The sequence below is a fragment of the Sus scrofa genome, chromosome 9 (genome assembly GCF_000003025.6).
Source record: "Sus scrofa isolate TJ Tabasco breed Duroc chromosome 9, Sscrofa11.1, whole genome shotgun sequence".
Taxonomy (NCBI): Eukaryota; Metazoa; Chordata; class Mammalia; order Artiodactyla; family Suidae; genus Sus; species Sus scrofa.
In genome coordinates this window covers 109,871,138-109,897,912 of record NC_010451.4, presented here as the reverse complement: position 1 = coordinate 109,897,912, position 26,775 = coordinate 109,871,138, and the positions used below count along the sequence as shown (strand labels likewise).

Here is a 26,775-nt window from a genome sequence, read left to right as displayed (position 1 = left end):
TGCTGAAATTCCTGGATGTGCTTAGAAAGCCAGACGCTTTAATTCACTTGAATCCAGTCTGGAAGGACTCCATAGTCTGGGGTGCTCTGGACTTTCTCAGCCTGCCCCCAGCCCCCCAGTCCAGCCCACATGGAAAGCAAAAGTAGAGATGGTGGAGGAAGAAAAGCTAAAATAAAATGTTAATTGTGATTATTTCTGTGAAAAGGGATTATAAATTGTTTCATTTCCTCTAGAGTTTTTGGTATTTTCTCATTTTTTTGGTACAAGTGTGTGTTGCGTTTTTATAATCAAACAGAAATGTAAAATACACCTGTATCCTCATACACCTATTCTGATGGCCCCCAGTTACAATAAAATACACTGCCAAATATATTTAAATAATTTCAACTTAAAATGTACTTCTAATCAAAGAACAATTTAAAAAAAAAAAGGCTAACTCAAAGATGAGTTTTTAAATGCTATGGAATGATGCCTTTGGAATTAAGGTGAAATCTTATACATTTATACATGTACAAACATCATATAATTTAAATGATGTTTATCAGTGTTTATAGTGTTTTTAAAAGCTTTCCTAGCTAGGTTTGGCTAAAGCTAACATTAAATTAATTTGCATTCCCTGAGCACACACTGTCTGAAATGGTGCTGAACACTTGAGGGAAATTGACCTTGGATGAAACATTTGCTGCCAAAAAACAAAGTGCCCAATCTCCACAAAGATAATGAAGAACTGACTCTCAGAGTCATCAGATGCCCGCGTGAACCGGAGCCCGTGACAACCCTCAAGTGGCGTCATTTATGAAAACTCACAGTTGCACCGGTGATAATAGCTAAAGGCTTAATGCTAGTCAAATGTAAAGCAAGCCCTGAGCAGGCAGAGACCACCTGAAAAATACTGTGTGCTGGAAAATCCGGCCAATTAGCATGAATCTAAGAGCTCAACACTACAAGGAATCATTTCAAAGTCTTATATTGCAAAGTCTTTCTTCTTACTTTCCTTCCTGCCTGCTGTTCCTGGCTTCTCCCGACCTTCTTCTTTCCTGCCTTTTGTCCCAACCACATTGCACAGGGAGGACATAAAATGAAATAGAAAGTCAAAGTAAGTCACGGAAAGCAGGGGCCCCAAGAAAAGGAGGAGATGGAATGCAATTAGAAGGTCAGAAGGTCTTGCCTACTTTGGAAGTTTGGTTCCGAATTTATTAGTGGCCAGAAGTCCACAACCCATAAGAACAAAATATGCCAATTCCTCTAGAGAACTGGAATTTTTCTTACTCTATCACTCTTTTCTTTTTTTTTTTAATCTACCACAGATTATATTTATGGGCATAGCTAACTGCCCGTAGCACAGTCCAACATCACATGCATGACGGTCGTTCACATTCATTGATGCTGACTGTGGTCCAGGCTCTGTGCTCGTGCTTGACACACATTCTCTCATTTAGTCTTCTCAAGAGGCTGATGGGGATGGACCATCAGGATCCCCAGTTTAGAGATGTGGAAACTGACGCTCAGAGAGTGCGATGAAGCCCACCCGAATTTAGGAAGCCGTGAGGGGCAAAAGCCTAAAGGAACCCGTGTCTACACATGCTCCTAACCATTACTTACTAAAGAGGTGTCTGAGAGGATGGCCGTAAAGTTTTACAAGGGGATATTCTAGCCAGTAAGAAATTGAGTGATGTTATCGTTGTTGTTGCAGAGTAGTTCAAAAATATGCAAAAGCACAGAAAATAATAAAACCTACATCCACCGACGGAGACCTGTTGTATAGCACAAAGAACTCTACCCAGTATTCTGAGATAATCTGTGGGGGAAAAGAATCTGAAAGAGAATGGATGTGTGTACATGTATAACTGAATCACTTTGCTGTACAGCAGAAATTATCACAACCTAGTAAATCAACTATACTTCCATAAAACTTTAAAAAAATGAAAAAAATTCCTCTATGTACCCACTATCCAAACGTTAAAATTTTTGGCATTTCGCAGGAACACCCTGGCTGCTGGAGCTGGACTCCGGCAGGCTATATTTCTTCAGATTTTTGAAATTGCAGGGATAGTTGAAGGCCCTTTTTCTTGCTTGTTACATAGTGCCTTCACCAACATTTTTGCAACAAATGAGTTTTCACAAACCTGCCTGCTGTAGCATTTGCCTAGGGTAGTCAAGCAGAGCTTTAAAATGGATTTTAGGAGTTCATTGGTAGCCTAGTGGTTAAGGACTTGGCTTTATCACTGCTGTGGCTTGGGTTTGATTCCTGGCCTCGGAACTTAAACATGCAACAGGCATAGCCAAGAAAAAATGGATTTCAGCCGAAACAATTCTGCAGCATAGATGAAGGGGACAAGGGCTGAGATGAGACAGCCTTCTGATATTCTGGCCTGATCCAAGCATCAAATTAGCTCAAAAAAATGAATTAACTGCATGTTCTTTGGGGGTTGTATGGAAGTTAGACAATGGAGGGGTCAGGGGTATGTTCTCTGGCACAGATACTCAGAATCCATACTCTCTAAAAATCAAATGAACAGATGGTAAAGATGTATCATTTTGGCTTTTATGTAACTGGAGGGCCATCCTGTCTTTGCCAAGAAGAAGCTGACAGATTTCCTGCAAGTAAAATAAGGAGCTTCTTAAAAAAAAATTCCAACTCTCCAGGAACAAATGATGATCAGGTCCCCAAATTTTTATACTACAATGAACATGACTTCAATCATTTTCATCAGGAATTTTCAAAGCAAATGTTCCTCACAATCACTGAAGTCTGTCTCTTAAAATAAAGACAATAATTTCTTACCTGCTATGAATCCAAATTTCAACGAAATTGTATAAAAACAAGTGCGTCAATCACTATGCTGAATACAAATCCTAAAATGGCCAGAGCAGTGTTACCAACAATAGCAACAAGCATTGCATGTAAATGCCAGGGATGGAGAAAAAGACACAAATGCAAGGACAGCACCAGTTGTTCTAACAACCCGAAAGTGTCAGTGGCTTAACCCAATGAACTTCTCTTATACCAGATATATATTTTTTTTGAAAGGAAAGACCTGTGGTCTTTAGCAGTGATGAAATCATGCTGGATATACCCACTGCTGCTGCCCTTAGCTGTGGGAGTAGTTCCTTGATGAGGCTGAATTCCCATCCATTATTTCCTTGGCTCTCCATGGCTCTCTGAATTGAGTGTTGGTGATTGTAAATTTCCTGATGCTGTGCAGCTTCCAGGGACCACTTCCTGCAGGTGTCAATTGCACTGAGGGTTGTTCTCACAAGCCTTTGTAGACCAGACCTGCAGTTTCTTTGCCGATACAATTAGTTCAAAACCTGAGTTGGCTTCTGATCTGTTTGCTCTGGTCAGTTTCATGTACCTGTAGATTTATCCTACATTCCTTCCTAGATCCATCTCTTGGACTGACATCATTATTCACTTCCAAGTACCCATACGTCTCTCTCAAGGTCATGGCAACTACACTGAGGCCACCTGAAACAAAAGGCTTGGTGGGGAGTAAAAACTCTTAATTTTAACTTTGCGCATGGGGCTAAGTCAGTTTGCTGAGCTGAGAAATCTTAATGTGTCTTTATCGATCCAAGATTTTCACAGTTTTATTTCTTACTTTTGGACTTTATTCCCTTTCATTGATGCTTGGAAACTGGCCAATTCTTTTCTGGAGTCATGTCTTCCTTGACATAGACCTCACGAAACCACAGATACCTGTGGCCATTCTGGCTCTTTGAAAACACTTTCGCTAAAGCCACAAGTCACAGGCACTTGGTCTGCCCTCAGGTTACGTGAGGTGATGGTTTTACAAAACATTTTTTCGTATACCACTATTGTCCATGTCTCCAGCCTCTAATACCCATTCCACAGGACCAGTGCTACAAAGTTTAGGTTTCTGTTGTGGCAGTACTCTGCCTCAAGGTACTTATTTATGTATTAGTTTGGGGTAATGTTAGCTGCTATAACAAAAACTGCGTAGATTGTGCATCAAGTTGTGTACATTAATTATGTACAGCTCTTTGTAGGTCAAAAATTAATAAAAATAAAATAAATTTATTTATTTAAATTTATATAAATTTAATTTGTTTTATTGTTGCAACAACAATGGAAAGATTTTGGAGAAATTTTATTAGCAGTGAAATGGAAAGTAATTCAAGTATGGAACTATAGGGCAGCAATATATGTTAATTGACATAAACATGGATGAGCAGGGGGCACTGCATTCTGTGTGTGGAGTGCTGTTCAATTATTAGGTGTTTCAAGTTGCTTCCTCAAGCCGGGAAGCATTCCCTCTACCAGAAGGGCCTGCGTGATCAGGGGATGTGGTGCTCAAATCACATTCACCCATAGCCTCACTGGAGATGCTCAGCCTTAGAAGCTGGGAACACCTGGTACTATCAGCCCCATTAAACAGCTGAGAAAACAGAGAGTGAGGACATCCAAGTGACTATAAGATCCCAGTGCTCAAGAGAGACACTCTTATCCAGAAGCCATATAATGGACCCCTTCCCCAGGGGCTGCTCATCGCTAACCCCACTGCCTCTTTGCTGCCTTTGAGTATTGTCAAGAGAACCAGGCTCACCTCTGCCAGTTCGCCTTAGAAACTTTTGAAAAGTTTGGGAGTTTTAAATTAAAGTAAGTCTTTGGGGGTGGGGGATGTGTCAGTGTTCAAAGTCAATTAGGGTAGTGTGGGAGGCAGTGAGTAGCATGTTCATCTGTTTTGACCTATTTTGTGAGGTGCAGAGAGCAACCGAGAAGGTACTACCTGCAGCTGGGAGATGAAACATGGCTGTTAAATGCTCTTTAGGAAAAGAGTTTGACAAAGCAAGCTTTTTAAAAACTTCTATTCATTTTGTATCTTGCACATTTAATCAATTCTTTGATGAGGTCTGATATTTTTCTGGTAGCATCTTAGACAACCTACAGGATGGGAGAAAATATTTGCAAACGATGCAACCAAGAAGGGATTAAATTCTAAAATATACGAACAGCTCATGCAGCTCAATATCAAAGAAAAAACGAAATCAAAATATGGGCACAAGATCTAAATGGACATTTCTTCAAAGAAGACATGCAGATGGCCAAATAGGCACATGAAAAGATGCTCAACAGCAATAGTTTTAGAGAAATGCAAATCAAAACTACAAGGAGGTATCAATTCACACCAATCAGAATGGCCATCATCAAAAAGTTTACAAACAATAAATGCTGGAGAGGATGTAGAAAAAAGAGAACACTCCTGTACTATTGGTGGGAATATAAATTGGTACAGCCACTATGGAGAATAGTATGAAAGTTCCTTAAAAAGAAACTAAAGATATGGTTATCATACGATCTACTAATCCCTCTCCCAAGCATATATCTGGAGAAAACTCTCATTTGAAAAGATACCTACATCCTTGTGTCCATAGCAGCACTATTCGCAATAGCTAAGACATGGAAGCAACCTAAGTGTCCATCAATAGATAAATGGATTAAGAAGATGTGATACATAGATACAATGGAATATTAGCCATAAAAAAATGTGAAATAAATGCCATTTGCACCAACATGGATGGACCTGGAGATTATCATATTAAGTGAAGTAAGTCAGACAGAAGAAGACAAAAATCATATGTTATTTATAGATATTTGTACTTATTGGTGTAGAAAAGTGCATGCAAGATGATTCTCAGTGTTATAAAATTAATGATAGAGAGCCTTTAAAACTGTGAATAGTGTGTATGTTAAACAAGAAACAGAATAAGTAACCTACCTACTGTGATTTATGAAAGGGTATATTTAATTTGAAATGCCAAATCAGGTGATAGTCTCCTTAGAAAAAATATCTTAATGCAGTGGGGAGGAAACATATTTTTTAAAAGAAATGCCCTGTTAAGATTTGCTAGAGGTCATAAAATCGCAACTTTTCTAATTGAAGAGAGGAAGTCAGCAATTCAACTTGCAGGCCAGTGTTTGTGCCACATAGAAAGTTCCACATCCGTCCTCCAGGAAGCACAGACATAACTCCTGGTCCTTCCATCTCAGCATCCTTCTTTCCTGTGTGAGCATGGAGCCTGGTATGAAATTAGATGCTGAAGGAGATGAATTATTTAAAGATGTGGGCCTTTATTACCCTTGAACTTTCTGCCAATAAAGAACAATACGAAAAAGTATATAGCTGTAAACACTTCTGAGATTTTTAATATCAGAGGTTGTTCAAGCCTTTATTAAAGAAAAGAACACTGTTTGAAAGCATTACATCATTTTAGGGATGTCAGAACAAGTAAGGGAAGTTGACCTCACCAGCCTAAATCCTGCTCTGAAATTACATTTACTGTACCTTCTTCCCTTTGGCTCATTTAGTGTTTATCTCCTCTGGATGATGAGCTCACAGTCTTGGCTGTGCGCTGCAAGCATACTTGACAGGAGGGAGGCAATTTCAGGAATGGTGAAAAGCGCTTCAGTCTCTCCAATTTCTTCCTTCCTGAGAGTGCTCTGACCCAGTCTCTAGCTCCCTGTTGAGGTTTTACTGCTTAACTTTCTGCCTGCATGGAAGACTGACCGCTATGTTTAACCCTCTGGAGGGTATAGGTCAGTGTTTTATTAGTTTCTTCTATCATTACAATGGTTTAATGCCATAGCGGATACTGGGAAGAGAGGAGACAAGGATTTGTCTGCTGGAAACCTGCCCACTAATTTGGTCTGCACAGGAGTCAGATTTGGCCCCGTTTTCAGGATTTCCAAGATCCAGACAAGCCTAGTCACAACCAAGACATATCAGAAACCTCATGACCACCTTAGCTTTGTGTCACTTGGTTTGGGGTTAGGCTTTGGTCCTTGCCCATGGAAGGGTATTTTAGCGAGTTTCCCTTATTTAATTCTGAACAGAAAGTAGGACTGTTTGGCGAAGTAACTCCACAAAAGAGAAACAAGATACACAACCATCAGTGCTGAGGATTCCTCCCCATGCCATGCCTTCACATCACCCTATGGCTTTAACCTGGTATCACCTCTATCCTCAGCAGTCTGGACACTCAGTATGTAAGGGTACAGGTGCTAGGACTGTCTGGAGATGCCTGGTATAGCTCTCATCTAAGACAAAACATTCTCCAGATGGTTCTGAGCTGCTCCATTAACAGTGCACTTTTCTCATATTAAAACCACATGAGGGAGTTCCCGTCGTGGCTCCGTGGTTAACAAATCTGACTAGGAACCATGAGGTTGCAGGTTTGATCCCTGGCCTTGCTCAGTGGGTTAAGGATCCGGCGTTGCCATGAGCTATGGTGTAGGTCACAGACGCGGCTCAGATTCCCCACGTTGCTGTGGCTGTGGCGTAGGCCGGCAGCTATAGCTCTGATTAGACCCCTAGCCTGGGAACCTCCATATGCCGCAGGAGCGACCCTACAAAAGGAAAAAGACAAAAAAAAAAAAAAAACAAACAAACACATGAGGATGGAGTTCCCTGGTGGCATAGTGGGTTAAGGATCCAGTGTTGTCACTGCAGTGGGGCTCAGGTCACTACTGTGGCAAGGGTTTGATCCCTGGCCCAGGAATTTCTGCATGCAGCAGGCACAGCCAAATAAATAAATAAATAAATAAAATATATGAGAATCAGTAAGAATTAAACACAATGGCATCTAATTGACAGTATCTCTTACTCATGTCCCCTACCCAGCCCAGCCCACCACATGACAGGAAATCCCCAACAGCAGCCACTCCTTAGTCCTAACTTGGGTAAAGCCTGGTGGTCATCAGTACCATTCTTAAGGCTGCTCGATGATACGAGGTACAATTAAAGTTAACCTCATTCAGTTTACACTTGAGGAGAACAAATATATGCTGGTTACTGACTACATGAGACAAATGCAGGTGGATGATGCTGAGTTGGTGGGACCAGGGGAAGGGAACAAACTGTATCTTTTACCCTTAATGAGTCTGTATTCTGGAAGGAGAGAGAAGCTGTGTAGACACTTGACGTACACTCCTTCAAGCAGCAGAAGCTCAGCCCACCTGTTTCTCCTCTGGAAGAGACTGTTTAACAAGCTGGGTCTCCCTGCCAGTGTGTAACTACCAGACAGATGATCTGACAGAAGAGAGTGTGGGCTGGTAATAAGGCCACAGCACACGAAGCAAGCTTTCCCTTTGAGGATGGTCTGAATCTGAACAGACACCTCCATGGATTGGGATTGTTAAATTCAAAGGTTGTTACTAAGACATAAACTTTTAGTCCCTTACTAACAGATTGCTCCACCTTCTCTCTGTTCTCTGGCAAGGCACCACTCTATTTTACTTATTTGTAGAATGGGAATAAGGCCACCTGTTTTAATGGGACGTGTGTGTGTGTGTGTGTGTGTGTGAAATGAAAATATACATGAAAATATCTAGCACAGTCTGAAGACCAGTTAATGCTACTTCCCTTCCTTTTTTCCCCCATTCTCTTCTCTTCCCTAAAAGCAAAGAGTAAGAGAGCAGCTGCCAGGTCATTATCAATAGGGCCTTTAGGACCAAGGTTCAACCCAGGGAGCAAGTCCTTGGCACCCTGTATGTTCACAGTGGGCAGAGTGGCTGCGGCCCCCCGGAGTCGCGGTCCAGCAGGAGAGACCATCAATCATACAGACATGAACCGGGGACCAGTGAAGTATGAACTTGTGCTGAGGAGGCCCAGAAACAGGGAGAAATTAATCATCCTTGGGGTGGGAGGAAAGGATCAGAGGAGACCTAGGAGGCATCTGAGCTGTTCCTTAGCATTTCCACGAGAGGCTCTGGGAGGACCCCATTACCGGACTTGATTTTTTACCACAGGGATTCAGCATTGGCTACTCTGCAATTCATAAAAATTATAGAGAGGAACCAGAGGAAAAAATAAGTTCAACCCATCAAACTCATCTGATCTGAGACAGAAAAAGACTCATAATGAATACGTCAACACTTCCAAGTTTTTCATTTCTTTGCTAAAGCAGTTTCATCTGCAAATGAATTATGCACTCCAGGGCTAGACAGGCCCTCCATTCCTACACTCCAGAAAAAAAAAAAAAAAAAGGGTTTACTTGGCTTTACATTTCTTACAGCTCAGTGGGAAAGAGGTTGCAACCCAATTTCTGATCCAGTTTAGGGTCTGAGTTGTCACTTCTCTCTTCCCGCCTCCAGAATATAGCCAAAGCTTATAGACCCAAGGTTGGAGAGAGTTCATTCCCCCTCACTTTGAGTTCATCAACCATCTCTCAAGAAAGAAGATAAGGCCCCCGGATCTCTATTTCGTCTGGCATGAAAACTGAAGTCCAGTCTGTTAAGGCATACATCATTATATCAGTCTGCAGTGCACTAAAATCACTCTCAAAGATGGTCACTCTCGAAGCTATTTCTTAGCATAAAAGACAGAGCGACTGTTTCCCATGCACAGGTAACTGAAAGCAGCTTCCTAGCTCATATAAATATATCTCCTCTCTGAAAAATAAATGTATCTCCTCGTGCAGCCTGAGATTCAGAAGGGTTCCACACTGCCCTTCTCAGCAGAGAGAGAAGTCAGCACTGGGGTTGGCTGAGGATTTTGATCCACCGGTGACCTGGAGCAGGTCTTGAGCTGTGCTAAAATGCCCTCTAGTGGTCATTAGCCAGAGGCAGTGCTGAGCATGCAGAAGAGAAAACTTCCATGGGAAACTAGCATAGGTGAGGTTTCTGAAACGCTCATCTAATCCAGGGTCACTCATTACCGCGTGGGTCATTTGCATCTACTACAGAATCTTGGGATGGCAATAGGGGTTGGTGTTGCATTTATAAATGGGAGCTTGTGGGAGTTCCCGTCGTGGCTCAGTGGTTAATGAATCTGACTAGGAACCATGAGGTTGCAGGTTTGATCCCTGGCCTTGGTCAGTGGGTTAAGGATCTGGCGTTGCCGTGAGCTATGGTGTAGGTTGCACACATGGCTCAGATCCTGCGTTGCCGTGGCTTTGGTGTAGGCAGGTGGCTACAGCTCCAATTAAACCACTAGCCTGGGAACCTCCATATGCCACAGGAGCAGCTCAAGAAATGGCAAAAAGACAAAAAAAATACACACACACACACACACACATATATATATATATATATAAATGGAAGCTTGTCAATGCCAGGGTTTTTTTAAATAATACTTTTTATTCTGATACCTTCTCTAATCTTAGGAGGAAGCATTTTTTCAGTGTTTTAAAGTTCCTTAGCTCTGTATGTACATAGAATGTTAATTGCTCAGCCCTGTCAGCTTTTTCAGTTCCTTTTCCACCTCTTCCACAAATGATGGGAAATTCTGGTCCAACCCAGGGATGTCACTCCTTCTTGTGCTTCTCACGGCACTGTCCCTGAGCCCTGGGCACTGGGACAGTGAAGACAGCCACGAGAAGTGTCTGCTGAGTGACTGGATAAAAGAATAAACTGCACTTATAAATCATGGGTTCTGAGCACACTTTCTGCATTTAAGAGCACACAGATTCTTCTGCTTCCTAAGGTGACTTGGATGTGCATTCTTCTCTGCCATCGCTTAGTGACCTAAAAGAATTAGTCCTACTTGAACACCTCTGAGATGAGGAAAATATCCAAATGCTGGAGGGGGGTGGTAATAAAAAAAAAAAACTTCATGAATAGAAACGAGGGTCTGAGCTAGTGGTTCAAAAATGAAGATGAAGAAAGAGCGACAGAAGGGAAGTGAAGTAAGAGAGTAAAGAAAGCAGTTGAGGAAAAAATGCTGCTTCCTCAAGCATCCTTCCCTGTCACCCAGCCACCAGCAGGGGTTAAACTGAAGAATGGATAGAAATAAGCCCACTCTTCCAGCCTGCGTCCTGGTCCCATGTGAGAGGAACATCTGCCCTATCGCCTCTATCTACAGGGTGCTTAGCCCCCACCACCAACACTGCAGATGCATGGCGGGGCCAGCAGCAAAATAGCTGACAGGTTTCTATGTAGCTTCTGACCTCTGACATTCAGAACATCTCTGAAACCCCATTCTGCAGCCAGAGATGTGTGCAGAGGGACAGGGTTATGCAGATCAGAAGAGGTAGCAAGATGGGGGTGGGGAGCATACCAGGCAGAAGTGATGCCCTGGTGCCCCACCCTCCGTTCATTGCCCCACCCTCCCATTATGCTGGCCTCACTTTGCAACAGCAAGGACCCAGGAAGACATGGTAGAGAAGCCCACAGACCCCTGGGCTATCACTCCCATGAGCCATGTGTCCTTTGAGGCAAATAACTTAATCGTGGCACCTCAGTTTCCCCAACTGTAAAATGGAGTGAATCAGAGTATGTGCTCGCAGAGTTTATTGCAGATTGATTGAAATAATATTTGTAAAGTACCGAAGGTGGGCTCTGACCTGGTGACTTTCGAGAAACGTTGGGATGCGAATTCCCGTCATGGCTCAGAGGTAACAATCCCAACTAGCATACATGAGGACGCAGGTTCGATCCCTGGCCTTGCTCAGTGGATTAAGGATCTGGCATTGTCATGTAGGTCTCAAACATGACTCGGATCCTGCTTTGCTATGGCTGTGGCATAGGCTGGCAGCTGTAGCTCCGACCCCTAGCCTGGGAAATTCCATATGCTGCAGATGCAGCCCTAAAAAAGCAAAAAAAAAAAAAGAAAAAAGAAAAGAAAAGAAATGTTAGGATGCAACACTGATGATGATGATGCTATGGAAGAGGAAAAAGAAGAGGACCAAGCTTGGAGAGGGGGGGATATTCTTTGCATTTTCCTCCTTCTCCTAAACCCTTTCAGCCACATGGTCTTTCTTCCTGAGATTGCTAAAAGAACCCAAGCAGCAGCCAGGAGCCAAACATTCTCTAGAAGATTGATTAATAATGAGATGAGATTTAGGCAAAGAATAGAATGGGTCTGGGGTCACCTTGAGGTTCAAGAGTCTCAGGCTCACCCAAGCCTTTTCTGTAGTATGTTTGAACACAAGACTCCAAGTAGAAAGCTAAATCTAACTGGCTTCCAGGCTGATAATTACCTCGGTCCTTTTTGTTATAGCTCACACACACACACACACACACACACACACACAGGGCTGGGTCACAGTAGAAGTGAATGCTCTTCTTAGATCTCTTACCTCATTTTCCCTGGTCTTCTCTATTTCCCATTCCTCGCCACCTCTACTAAATCCTTCCATCCCTCCTCATATTTCACTTCTTGGAACAGGCTCCAAACGTAGCCTTAAAAGACTGTGGTGTTTCCAGGGAGCTGAGCTCTACTGCTTCCTATCAAGACTACAGAACTGATCATCAGATCGAGCTTTTATACCCATGGCATTTACCCCACAGTCTGAACTCACTCTGTGTATAATGATTTTCTTGATACAACTTGACGCTCTTTCACCTGGAACAGAATTTAAAGGATGTGGTTATCAGTCCTCTGATAATTGCTAATTTTTAGACTCTGTCCTGAATATTGTTATTGCTGCCAAAACCTACTGGCAAAGTAATATCAATAGAGCCTCTGTACTAAAAAGAATGTGTTTGCTGAGTTTTTTTAATATCAAGGACTTTAACTATATTACAGTTAAAATCAATAGAAATGTAACCTTTTGGACCACATAAAATGAGTTCATTTTTATTATTAGTCTTTTTCTGCCATTACAGTATCATGATTGCAAAAGGAACCAGGTCAACTCAGGCTTTATTGAAAGACCATTAAAGAAACAAACTCAAACTCATTTAAATACTGAAGCCAGTGCTGCAGAAAGATCAATAAAGTAAAAGCACCTGGGGTTGCTTTGCTCAAACACCGCATGTATGAGAATCATTCCATAATCACGCTTTGAGCAAACCCATAAACCTAGAAGACCAGTAAATAAGGAAGAAAATGCTGTTTCATTAAAGAGGTTTAGAACTGTAAAGCCCTTAACTTTAGTCTAAGACAAGAAGTACAGCATTTAAATTTTTCTCTCCTTATTTTAAATGTCATCTGGAGAAGAACCACTGATCGATGAATGCCGTTTACTTAGGAAAGCCATTAGCTTTTAGGGTTAGGGGAGCGACAGTGATAGAAAGCGCCAGTTCTTTAAAAATAACAAAAACATTGGAGTATGCCCTAATGACCCGAAGTCCTAGAATTACAGGGAGCCAGAAATGTCTTTCTCACGCCGCCTAGCCTGGTATCTTGCACGCGGTAAGGTGTGTTACACTGCGTACCTAACACTGACTCCGTGGACTTGGACCCGACGCCACCTCTTGGTCCCTCCGCTTCTGCAGATCGGAGTATGACGCTATCCTTTTCTACCTCCTTCCCTAGATACGGGAACAAAAATGATTGTCACAAACCACTTCAACTTCTTTCTCATCAACCGCAATGTAAATTGCAAACTTGAGAAGTAATTTTGCTTAAATAATTTTCGAATCAGAATGATCTTTGTGGACATTGAGTTCAACCTCTGACCCAACTTAGAATCACTGCCAATCCCTACCCAGCATCGCCAGATACAGGAAACATGCTGTTCTTCTTTTTTATTTTTTTTCCCTTTTATTGAAGTATAGCTGATTTACAATGCTGTATTAGTTTCAGGTATACATCAGAGTGGTTCAGTCACATATATATATATCTATTCTTTTTCAGTTTCTTTTCCATGATAGGTTAATGCAAGATATTGAATAGAGGTCCTTGTGCTATACAGTAGGTCTTATTGTTTATATACTTTATATATATTTTTGTGTCTGCTAATCCCAAACTCCTAATTTACCCCTACCCCACTGAAATACAGTGGGATGGCCCCAGCTGGACACATCTTCTCAGGCACATCCTCAGCTTTGCTCAAGGTGGCTGGAGAGCAAAATCACTCAGAAGTCCCTGTGTGGTGTTAGGAAGTATGAGGAGTCATGCCATTTAGTAAAAAAACTACCTGGAAGGAGATGTGGTCAGAGGGGTAATTTGAGGCTTATGCCAAAGTCTCCTTCTTCCCACAGGAAAGCCTCCTCAGCAGTCAAGTCACCCCAGGACAGTCATCCACCTGTGCCAAGGTGGCTTTGGGGCTGGACAGGTATAACCTTCTCAGGAGGGCATGCTGGTGGATGCCTCCAGTTGATGCAATCAGTGGGCCTACTCCAAAGATTTAACTAATTGTCTATTTCAGAGAGGGGCTTATCTTCAAATAAAGCCCTTGTATTTGGACCAGTCATAGCTGGGGCCTCATGCTGAGAACTTGACAATCAGAGTGGTTGTCTGCCTCTACTGGTCAGTGTTGACCAGTCCCAGCCTCAACAGACACACAACAGGTCCTCAATACTGTCTCTCTCTCTCTCTCTCTCTCTCTCTCTCTCTCTCTCTCTCTCTCTCACACACACACACACACACACACACACACACACACTAGTCTACAATGGTTTTCCTTTTCATAGGTTCTCTAGACAGATGGCTCAGATACATTATTTTTTATGGATGGATTTGTTAATAACTTCCCTACACAACTCACCCAGGAATTTGCTAGGAACCACATTTGTTTTTTAAAGGACCAACCCCTGAAGACACATTCGTGACAGGCCAAGATGACCTAAGCCAATGAAGACTAATAGAAAAGGCTTCAGTCATATTTATCAGTCAATACTGTTTCTCATAATTGTTCTCACTCATAATTCTTTATCCTTTTCGCTTAATTAATAGAAAATTTAGCCATCATGTTATATAATTTTAGCAACAGTGTGTTTGTTAATGCCTATTTTCAGAAGTGACCATTCCTAATTTTATTTTTTAACTCCTCTTCTTTGTTTTCCTCCCCCCCTTTTCTACCCATTGATTTGTTTTTCCTTACTCCTGGAAAGCCATTTTACAGCTTATCACAATGTGTTTTGCCTTGAGGTTTTCAGGAAAATATGCCATATGAAATGAGTTAATTGATGCTAATTATGCTAATTATTATCTAAACCACCCACTATTTGTAATCATTAAATTTGATGGTTATTAAAGTGATTTTAAACATAAAAGCATATAGAAACCATGAGCTATTCTCAAAATAGATTTCTCAAGAAGGAAATTGGAAGTATAATTACTAGATACTGGTTCGGGTGTTGATTTTTAATGTTTTACCATCATTTTCTGAAATTCTCATGTACAAGTCAAAAGACAAACCTGAAAGTCCTAAGTGCGTTCTGACCAGATTCTTTGTAAAAGTTCTATAACATTTGGCCCCTTCCTGCTATACAAGTCTTTGAAATTAACTCTATTTTTAAAATGCTCTATCAGCTATGAAACGAGAATTTCTCTTACTCTTTGATATTATAAAAATTATGCAGATGTATTAATACAAAATCAGTTTTCTTTTTTAAACCCTTTATGCTTTAAACAGTATTCAGTGTTTTTCCAGTAGGTGGAGTATTACACTAGGGAAAGTAGATGAGTATTCAAAAGCTCATTTTTTTTCTTTTCACTCTTTTGAGAAATTTTTTATATAAAACATAAACCATCGAATGGGCTCACAATGCTTTTAACCGCCTCCATACCACAGGATTTCAGCTGCACTAGACTTGAGACAAAATATATTGTGCTGATTACATTTCCATAGTAATGACGGCATTGTGACAATAGTAATAAGGGCTTATAATAATACCCCTCATTTTAAAATTGCTTATCAAGCCATAAATGAAAACTCCTGACATCTCTGAAAGAGAAATTATGCACATGTACAGGAAAGAAAGATCTGTCTCTTAAACCCTTTATTTCTCAAGCCTTAACCATTTCTGGAGAAGAACACTCCTTGTGAGTGGTTCCCGGCCAATGCCGCCACTTCCAGTCTTGAACGGGAGGAGAGCAGTACCTTTTCTTGACACCCTGCTTCCGCCTCTACATTTGTAGAGAATGGTGAAAAACTAACTTACGTTTGTAGGGAAACGTCCCTATATTTGTCGGGGGAAAGGTGAAAAACTAGCTCTTTCTAAGGCCTTTGCCTGCTTGACCATCCCCGGTGAACCTGACTTTTTTAATAAACATCTCCTCGGGGTGAATGTTGGGAGCACATTTGCTGAGATGGATAAATACATATGGCGGAGACAGCTCCTGGTCCCTGGCCTGGGTCTCTGAAATGAATGTGAGAGACCTCTGCCTCAGCTCACAGGGGACTCTTCTCCTGCCCTGCATCATCACTCGGATTGGCTGCAGGGGGACAGCACACTGAGGGACCACTTTCCCAAGTGATGCCCTGGAGCTGAGTCTTAGCAAAAGATTCTACTCAAAGCCCTAGGCATCTGGGGAAACACTACTCCTTAGGCCCCTAGCGGCAAAACGTTTTCATAGAATCCTTACATACTTCCTGGTCCAGCCTCCTTGGTTTACAAATAAGGAAGCAAGTCCTGGGAATCTTCCTGACATGTCCTCACCCAGCTGTTCACTGGCAGAGACAGGACCAGTCCTCTGGCCTCCTGTCTTATGCCGGAAGCCTAGGCGAGTTCCCTAGTGACCCTGGTAAGGAAAGCAAAAAGATTCACAGTCTTCCCCACCCTCCAAGAAAGAGAATCAAGACCCTCAGATCTTCTGAGGATGAGCGGTGGAAACAACCACCACTTCTCCTCCTTTTTGCATTCTCTTAGTCCAGTGATTCAGATTTGAAGAGTCTCCCAGCTCCCATGTGCAAGGCGTTCTCCATTCGAGAGAGGCTGGGGTCCAGTGGATTCAGCAGGATCTTTCCCAGGTGCAGAGGGAGAGCTGCTTTCCCTTGGTCTTGGAGTGGAAGGACCCCAGACCTACTCGCAGGCTGAAGAAAAGGGGGCTAGAGGTGGTCCCTCTGCTTTGCTTCCAGGCCGCACCCCCTCTAGTCTTGCTGGAAGTGCATTAATGGTTACTCAATTGGAAGTTGTCTGTGTGGTTAAGCCCAGCTCATTGAGGGACGGGAAGGAGGCTTTGGGCAGTGATGAGTGAGTGGGGGAGATGAAATACCCAGAACAAGAACTAATCCAGTCATTGTGTTCGATGAAGGGAGAGCAGGGGAGCTTGGTAGGCAAAGGATCCAAAGGGACCAGAGCCCTGAAGCAGGTGTAAGAGGACACATGAGTCCAGCCGAGAGAGGGTGCTTGGGTGGGGTCAGAGCAGAAGGAGGAGAGGGGAGCACTGCCCCTGCCTCCCTTCATCTGGAAGATGCCGCTGTCCCTCTGATCGTCCCAGGGCTATCATCTGACCTGAAGAGGCACAGGCTCCCTGGCTTGTCCATCTGCAGGTGACTGAAATGGTCATTCAGGGAGACACCCTCCGTAACCTGTTCCAGCACCTCTGTCACAGGCATTCCTTGCTATCCTGAGGCTGAAGGCTGGACTCCTTCTTATTTATTCTGTGGTTCTGTTACCGGGGAGAGACTTTCCTGGCCTCTTTCTTCTCTTTAAGCATCTACAGAACAGCAGACTTTCCTGAGCAGCTTACGCCAAAACCAAAATAAGGCAGATGTCACAATGACCTCCCTGACGGCCACCTGCCTTCACTTCCTTGGCTGTTCTCGGAATTGGAGGGATGGTCCTGGCAGCATCAGAAAGTGGCTGGCATGCTGCCTCCCAGGATGCACTGCGCTGCTCAGCCACCTGGTCCCAGGAAGGTGCCACCCTGAACTTAACGGCTCCAGGAGCGTAAAGATTCCGACTGTAGCCTTGACATCGGTCAGTCTCAAGGATGAAGTCAGGCTTACTCACCCGGACCCCTGGCCATAAAATCCTATGCGGCCTCAGTGCGGTGGGTCGTCCCTAGAGTTCTCCTCCTCTAAGCGTGGAAGTTTGAGCAGAAGCCAAAGCTTGGGTTTCCATATCCTAGATACACACATACACAGACACACACACTTCAACACGGCTCATAAAATAAATGTTCAATGAGCATCTAAGATGATACAGGCCCATTCTGTGTGGGTGATAAATGGACCAGGAGATTTACTAGACAATCCGAAAGCAGAGGTGGGTTGCTCTCGCCTGAGCTCCCCTGACATCTGGGCATCTTTCCTCTGCCTGCTTAGCCCAAGGCTTGAGGTTTCACTAGCGTCTAAGCCTCAGGCCCTGTACCTCTCTTAGAGAACAAGAGGTGAATGGGGTATGGCCCCTGTCCTCTCAGAGTCACTGAAAGGCAGGGGACCGTGTAACAGGTGACAGACCCACCAGGAGCTCTGCTATTATGTCTCCTGCTCACACCTGTTTTTTCTGTCCTCTCCATTAACCATTAATGTGAACAAAGTGACGTCGAGTCGGGAAGACACGGAAAACATTCACACGAATTCACCTTTGATGCTGAGGGTGGATTCTGCCCTTTCCCACTCTCAGCTGTGAGTGGCATGAGGCCTTGCAGGACTCCCATCTGCAGACCCGCAAACAGGATGGAAGACAAGATTGCAGAGAAAGAGACAGCCTCTGCTCCTCCAACGCCCTCTTGGTGAAGTCACTGGGGTTTCAGGCTGGAAGGGGGGTCAGAATGGGTAACAGGGGAGGCAAGTTCATCATGGTTTCTCATCCAAATTTTTTTTTTTTTTTTTTTTTGTCTTTTTGCCTTTTCTAGGGCCGCTCCCGTGGCATATGGAGATTCCCAGGCTAGGGGTCTAATCGGAGCTGTAGCCACCGGCCTATGCCAGAGCCACAGCAACTCGGGATCCGAGCCGCTTCTGCGACCTACACCACAGTTCACGGCAACGCCGGATCCTTAACCCACTGAGCAAGGGCAGGGACCGAACCCGCAACCTCATGGTTCCTAGTCGGATTCTTTAACCACTGCGCCACGACGGGAACTCCCTCATCCTAATTTCTGTTTGCACTGACCTCCACCCATGTTTAGCCTTCAGCTCCACTTCGGAATAAAACATCCTTCAAGAAGGTATCTTCTGTATTAGAGATTTCTAAACTGATTCCAATAATTACCCAAAGTTAGGGACTAGGAAAAGAGGCAGGAAATCCCAGGCCCTTGTCTAGAACCCCAAAAATGTGTCCTCAGGGCTGTGTGCCATGTCCCTTCCTCTCTGGAGGTGGGGCTGGACTTGCAGGTGGTGAGAGGTATCGTCTTTCTTCCCTGCCCCTTCTCCATTTCCTCCATTTCACCCCAAAACATAAATAGGCTGAGGAAATCCCTTCAAACTCTGCCAAGACAAACTGCAGCTTAAAATGAAAATGAACAGAAATCACAGAATAATATCTGAACGACATGAAAGTTCTGAACTCAGGGTGTGAAACGGGGAGCCCCAGACTGAGTCAGAAAAGGGGTAAATGTCCAACAAACGAGCGTCCCCTTAAGGGTGTCCTGGGGGTCATGGAGTCACAGGCCTTCACGTTCCTGAGTCTCTATGACACCGTCTTTAATTGCCTCTTCACTGCCCATGAAATGACCATCCTCTAAATGTGCAGCAAAATAGTTCAGTTTGGACCCCAAAGAAATAACCTTGAAATTTATTGCAACTTGACCACGACAGAAGTGTTCATTTGCAGAGAGGCAGCCCCCTGGTGATAGAGGTGAACTGGTATAAGGTGAGGAGGCTGAGGCTTTGCAGGTTGAGCTTTACCTGCCTTATCTGATCGAATGCATCTTCTCTTTTACATGTAAATATTTAAAATGTTCCTGACCTCTTCCTTCCCTGGTTGAGCCAGTGGGGCTGGTCCGGGAGACTGGTACCTTCAGCTTACTGTTGGCCTTTGTGGCCAGATGTAGCTGGGTTAGGATGTCAGTTCTGCCATTTACTCTCCTTCTGAGTTTGGATCATTTTTGTAATATCAAAACAACGAACACCTATTCAATGTCTATTAAATGAGGTAAGATGCAAAAAGCCTGGCACAAGTGGTTGCTCAATACAGGCGTCCACTTTTTGCTGGTGTCAATGCCTGGGTCCAAACAGAGGCAGAAACCACACAGTAGGTTAATCATAGGGCATATGATATAAAAGAATTAACTGCAATAAAGGGAAAGTCCAAGATATGAGGATTCCCCTGTCAAGTGTCCTGGAGTCACCCAGGACCAAGGGAGGGACCCACTGAAGGACTAGCCAGGGTTCCAGACCTCACTGGAAAAGCTGTGGTTCCACCCACCAGAGAGCAGAGACGTCTGGGCTGACCCAGCTGGAGCTGGTCTAGGGCTGCTGGGCAAGCGAAAGGCTGCTTTCTGAAATGCAGGTGGGCAAGCAGCTCCCAGACGTCGTGTGCAAAGGCACGAGCCACGAGCACAGGCAGGAGGCTTCAGAACACATGGGGGCCATGTAGGACTGCACAGGGGGTCTGGTTTCCAACAGGGAGGGATGTCACCAGGCTCTGGGCCTGTGGCTCCAGCAGACCTCCCACCCTTGCAGACCCTCTGCCTCCTCCCCAATCCCAGGACAGCCCTGGAAGTTTCCAGAAGCCCCTTCTTCTCTCCAGGGCCCTCTGCTGAGAAAGTTTAACATCCTGATCACTTTAAAGGAGGTGAAAGGAATCTGTGTTTATCATAGAGTATATCCTGAAGGGTGAATTGGAGCCAGGAGGCCATGAATTGATTATTGACACTCAGAGACCCAAGTACCAGGGACAGTGGTGGGCTCTCACTGGGAGAGAGCTGGGAAGAGCTCATTGTGGGGACTGGGCTGTGTTGGGGGATTCCAGAAAGCAGAACTGGGTGCTCTCAGAAAGCAGGAGCATGTGCTTGGGGGCTTGGGATTGGCATATGCACCCTGTGGTGTATGCTTTGGATGGTCAACAGGGACCTGCTCTATAGCACAGGAAATTCTACTCAATATTCTGCAATACCCTGTATAAAAGAATCTGAAAAAGAATGGGTATCTTTATATGTAGAACTGCATCATCTTGTTGCACAGCAGGAATTATCACAACCTTGTAAATCAACTATACTTCAATAAAACTTTTAAAAATGAAAAAAAATTAATAAAGAAAGCAGGGGAAATTCAGGCATTGGGATCTTTTTAAAAAAGTTGACTTACAATGTTGTGTTAGTTTCAGGTGTATAACAAAGCGAATCAGTTATACATGTACATATATCCATTCATTTCCAGATTATTTTCCCACATAGGTTATTACACAGTATTGAGTTCCCTGTGCTGTATAGTAGGTTCATGTTACTTATCTATTTTATATATAGTAGTGTACATATGTTAATCCCAACCTCCTAATTTATCCCTTCCCCCAACGTTTCCCCTTTGGTAACCATAAGTTTGGTTTTGAAAACTTTGAGACTGTTTCTGTTTCATGACTAAATTCTTTTGTATCATTTTAATTAGATTCCACGTATTCGTGATCTCATATCATATCTGTCTGACTTACTTCACTTAATATGATCATTTCTAGGTCCATCCATGTTGCTACAAATGGCATTATTTCATTCTCTTTTATGGCTGAGTAATGTTCCATTGCATATATGTACCACATCTTCTTTATCCAAGGAATTGGGCATCTCAACAATTTTTTCTCTGGGACGCAAGAGGAATGGAGTTGTTACTTAAGAAACAAGCTGGGAGAAAAGGATTTCAGTCATAATTTTGGTTGCACAGGCTGTTTTCAAAAATTTCCTGTATCCATTTTCTATTGCTGCTATAATAACTTAGCACAAATTTAGGAGCTTAAAACAACACTGCTTTATTATCTTATGGTTCTTGAGGGCAAACATCCAAAATTAGTGTTGCTGAGCTGATGCCCAAGTGCTGGCAGGGCTGGCTCCCCTGTGGATCTGAGAGGAGAATTTGTTTCCTTGCCTTTTTGAGGTTCTAGAAGTCACCTGAATCCTGTGGCTGGTCACCCAGATAGTATGGGATCCTTAATTAGTCACATCTGCAAGTTCCCAAAGTTGCTCTTCTATCCTCTCCTTTTGACCTCATCCTTTTCCCACAGCGCACCCCGCATCCACAGCCTTACTCCTGGCACAGAGCAGGAAGGAGTATGTGTGTGTGTGTGTGTGTGTGTGTGTGTGTGTGTATGTGAGAAAGAGAGAGAGAGAAGAAAAAAGTGGGCCAGACTCTTTTCTCTCAGCTCTCCTACTGACCTCTTTGTGTGTGTCTTTCCCTTTTTTATTAAAGTATAGTTGATTTACAGTGTTGTGCCAGTTTCTGCTGTACAGAAAAGTGACCCAGTCATGCATATATATATTTACATTATTTTTCTCATATCATCTTCCATCATGTTCTATCCCAAAAGATTGGATGTAGTTCCCAGTGCTATACAGTAGGACCTTATTGTTTATCCATTCTAAATGTAGTAGTTGGCATCTACTAAGCCCAGACTCCCGGTCCATCCCACTCCCTTCCCCTCCCCCTTGGCAACCACAAGTCTGTTCTCCATGTCTATGAGTCTGTTTCTGTTCTATAGATAGGTTCATCTGTGCCGTATTTTGGATTCCACATATAAGTGATATCATATAGTATTTGCCCTTCTCCTTCTGACTTATTCACTTAGTATGATCATCTCTAGTTGCATCCATCTTGCTGCCGGTGATATGATTTTGTTCTTTTATATGGCTGAGTAATATTCCATTGTGTATACATACCACATCTTCTTAATTCATTCATCTATGAATAGACATTAGTTGTTTCCATGTCTTGGCTATTGTGATAGTGCTGCAGTGAACATAGGGGTGCATGTATCTTTCTGAATAAAAGTTTGGTCTGGATATATTCCCAGGGGTGGGATTGCCACAGACACCAGGGTTTAATCTTTATGAATGTTAAAGCCTTCCTGTATATCCTCAGCATTTGTCATATTTTCCATTGTAGTTGTTACAGAAGATTTTCCTAACTGAACAAGTAATTTGGACTAGCATGATATGTCATTTAGATTCCAGTTCCTACCACTTAGATCCCTGTTCATTAATGACTTCATTAACAAATTCAAACTTAGGAGTGTTCATGTTATTTATAGATAAATCAAAACCAGGCAGGGTCACCGAGGACAGAATCAAGATTCAAAAACTTTTGAGTAGGCTGTTACTATGCTTCTAAACAAAAGAAATGCATTTTAATAGAAATAAATGTAAACTTTAGCTTTTGGTTCAAGTCATAAACTGCATATATGTAGGAAATGAAGAGAGTGAAAGTAACCTATGTCCCAGAGACACAAGAAATTTAAAAGTCCAAACCAGAAATTTGATATTTTTTAAAGATTATGTTCCATGTATCCATAAAATGGAATACTGGTCATTCATTACAGGGAATGATTAGTTGCTTGTTGACACGGGAGTTTTGTATTACATTGTTAAGTAACGAAAAACAAATGCAGGTGCAAAACAATATGTGTACTTGGTTTTCACCTAATTTTTGTTTAAAAAAAAAAAAACCTAAAGAATAGACAAAAATTAAGATTGGTTTTTTCTGTAAATCTTTTATTTTCTATATAATGAACATATATTTCCTGTATCCATTTTTAAGTTCTTTAACAAAATAGATTAAATTAGAGGAAGTATTTCGGAGGAGAAGGTCACTATGAAGCCTGATACGGCAGCTTACTAATTATGTTGGCACTTGAGCCTTTTGACAGCAGGTTAAAGTGGGTGGAAGAACAACAGTAGCAGTTATGCATGTATACCACCAGATGGCGCCAAAGAAGCTAGTTAATATTTAGATGCAGAAATCCTCACCTTTGCTCCAGAGAAAACAACTTTATGAGATGTAAAATATTTAAGATGCTCTGGCCAGAATAAGTGTTTTGCTAATGATGCACTTGAAATTAGAGAACACTTTTCAAAATTACGGACGAACATGCCAGTGTTTGCTTTAATCATGTTTTTTGGACATTTATGACCGTGCTTACCCAGTCACAAAAAAACTTACCCTGCCAGTTCTGCAGGTCACACCTTCCAAAATTCCTGAGATATGATGACTCTTTGACTCTAACTCTGAAATTCAATAACCTCTGGGGTTTCTAGTAAGCAGCCTCAAGATTCCAGAGTAGGTAATCGTTAATAATTAACCATCATTCCTCAAAGCAGCTCTTTCTCCTCTTGACAGTGAGATTAGTTCCCTCTCTGTGCTCTTCCGGCCACCCTCTCCTCCCCAGAGCACCCTGCTTCCTGCAGCTTTGCCCATCCTGGCCACTTGGTCACCAGCCAGGACTGGGAGTGGATCTGGTTTCTGGAGTCTGTGCTGCTGGCTTCAGGAAGTAGCTTCTCCATGTAGTTCCTACAAGGAGGTCTTGCCAGATGGTGACGTGGTGTTTCCTTCTGACCCACGCCTTGCCCTCTGCTCACCTGAGCAGGAACTAAACTTACTTCGGGAAAATGAAAGTTTGAAAGGGCTTTTCACAGGTACATACAAAGAAGCAGAGACAGTTCTAGGAACTCACAACTGGGAAAACATAGAGAATGTCTGGGTTGTAAAAATTCAGCTGAGGCAAAAAACCCACTGAGGGACACAAAGGACAGGAGAATCCCTGTGATTCTGGGATCTCACCATCGGCCCTCTCACGTGGGATGAGTAATCAGAAACGTGCTTTGCTCCGATAGCATTATCTGTACGCTGTTTCCACCTGCTTCATTTTTCCCTCCCTCTGCTGCCAACACAGCTCCTCTCTGAAAGGACAGCTCTGCTGGAGCAAAGGTGCTCTGTCCCTCCAGGCTCTAATGTCCCTGCCCTGTGGCTGGAAGGAAAACCCACCCATGTTTTATAGGGAAGAAAACTATGAATTTGAATCTCAACATTTGAATGTACATATTCATATAGATTCAATATATTCATATTTTATACATATATATATATATATATATCAAAGATCAATATCGGTCTGTAAGTTGACAGCACCAAAGGGTGAAGAAAACTGTTGAGTAAGGCAACCCTAGAGAAACCCCATTGCTATAGTGGCAGCATTTTCTATCTCAGAGGTCAACACTAGAGATCAAATCAAGCAGATTTTGCTCTGTTCAGATGAGCAAGGATCTTAAGCCAGCAGGTAATTGATCCACAGAAAATGTGCATGAGCTGAAGAACAGTTCGTAAAGGGTCTTCACTTACCAAGCTCAAATTGTTTTCCAGTAACTCCAGCAAAGGATTGGATAGACTTCCCCTTTCTCAGGCTGCTATTTGAGAGTCAGCACTGATGAAATAAGATCCAGGAGCCAAGGTTCCTCCCCCAGGAAGACTGGAGTCCAGCATGGGATGGTAACATTCTTCTAAAAATGTCTCTCATTCTCTTCCTGCAGCTGGATCATTATCCTTCTGTGAGTTACCATCTGCCAAGCTCATCTGACACCCTGTTCAACTCTCCCAAGTCGCTCTTTCTGGGCAAAGTTATAGGTAAGAATGTGGGGTACATTGCTCACGTAATATTTCCTAAGGCTATTCATTTGCCTCGGAAATGCATTGTGCTTGCTGGTTGGGGCTTCTCAGTCCACGGTGGTGAGAAGACCCACGTTGTTTGGTGTGTGACACACTGAAACACACGAGAAGCCAAGTGTCTGCTCCAAGCTTCTTTCTCTAAAATCTGTTCATTGGTTTATTAGATCTCTACCTACTAATAATATTTCACTTTTTCCTGTTCTAAGCATATCAAGCATGATTCTCTTTTCCTCTCACTCTTGAGACAGGTACCTGACCCATTATTTGCAAATCAGAAGGCTCGTAGGACTTGGGAAACTGTGACACAACATCCTCCCTTAAGTGTGATTGTGAATTTAAGAGCCACCCTGGCCCTTCTCTTTACTATAGATCAGTGCTATTTAGATTAAATATAGATATGACGGGTAAGTAGTTTTAAATGGTTGATGTAAAGCTGATGAATTTTTTTTCTAAGGGAATGTGAATTGTGAACTGAAATGGAAATAGTCAGATGGTGGGTAACGTGTGGGCTAAGGAGGAGGTGACTTTGGGTCCAGTGGGTAGTGGTGACAGGAATGTTATTAATTAGTAAACGCACTCGTTTTAAAAGATGAGAGGGGAGTTTCCTTATGGCACAGCCGGTTAAGGATCTGGAATTGTCACTGAAGCAGCTTGGGTCACTGCTCTGGTGCAGGTTTGATCCCTGGTCCAGGAACTTCCACATGCTGTGGGCATGACCAAAAAAAAAAAAAAAAAGTAGGAGCTCCCATCGTGGCTCAGTGGTTAACGAATCCGACTAGGAACCATGACGTTGCAGGTTTGATCCCTGGCCTTGCTCAGTGGGTTAAGGATCTGGCATTGCCGTGAGCTGTGGTATAGGTTGCAGACATGGCTCGGATCCTGTGTTGCTGTGGCTCTGGTGTAGGCCAATTGGATCCCTAGCCTGGGAATCTCCATATGCCATGGGAGTGGCCCTAGAAAAGACAATGAATAAATAAATAAATAAAGTATGTATCTTTAAAAAAAAAAAAGTAGGTGGGAGGGTGGGAGGAGCTAACTAGCAGATAATGGAGAGAACAAGAGACCCAGCCTGTAATAAAAATAACAATAATATGCACTTATATCGGATTTTCTCTAGGCCAGCCTCCATTTTAAGCACTTCAGATACATGAACTTACCTAGTCTTCTCAGCAATTCCATGAGATAATCAAGATGATCATCTCTCCATTTTACAGATGAGAAAATCGAGGCTCTGAGAGGTTAAATAATATATCCAAGGCCACCTCCTTAATAAGTGGTGGACTCAGAACTTGGACCCAGGCAGTCAGATACCTGGGTTTCTGTTCCTAACTACTGTGCTATAACGTCTGTAATGGTGAACTTAGGAATGAAACAAGAAAGAAGATTTGGGCAGCAGAGGTTGACCTGTGAGGGATTAGCTTAACATCCCATATCAGGAGTTCCCATCGTGGCTCAGTGGTTAACGAATCCGACTAGGAACCATGACGTTGCAGGTTCAATCCCTGGCCTTGCTCAGTGGGTTAAGGATCCAGCGTTGCTGTGAGCTGTGGTGTAGGTTGCAGACATGGCTCAGATCCCGAGTTGCTGTGGCTCTGGCATAGCCCGGCGTCTACA

General features: G+C 43.0%; 1 protein-coding gene across 1 annotated transcript in view; it reads left to right on the top strand.

The window, feature by feature from the left end:
• The window catches only part of CNTNAP2 (contactin associated protein-like 2), a 2,040,635-nt gene that overhangs the window by 1,883,232 nt on the left and 130,628 nt on the right, over positions 1–26,775 (top strand). Inside the window, 1 exon segment of the mRNA XM_021102606.1 lies at positions 25,026–25,119. Coding sequence (XP_020958265.1) covers positions 25,026–25,119 — 94 coding nt within the window.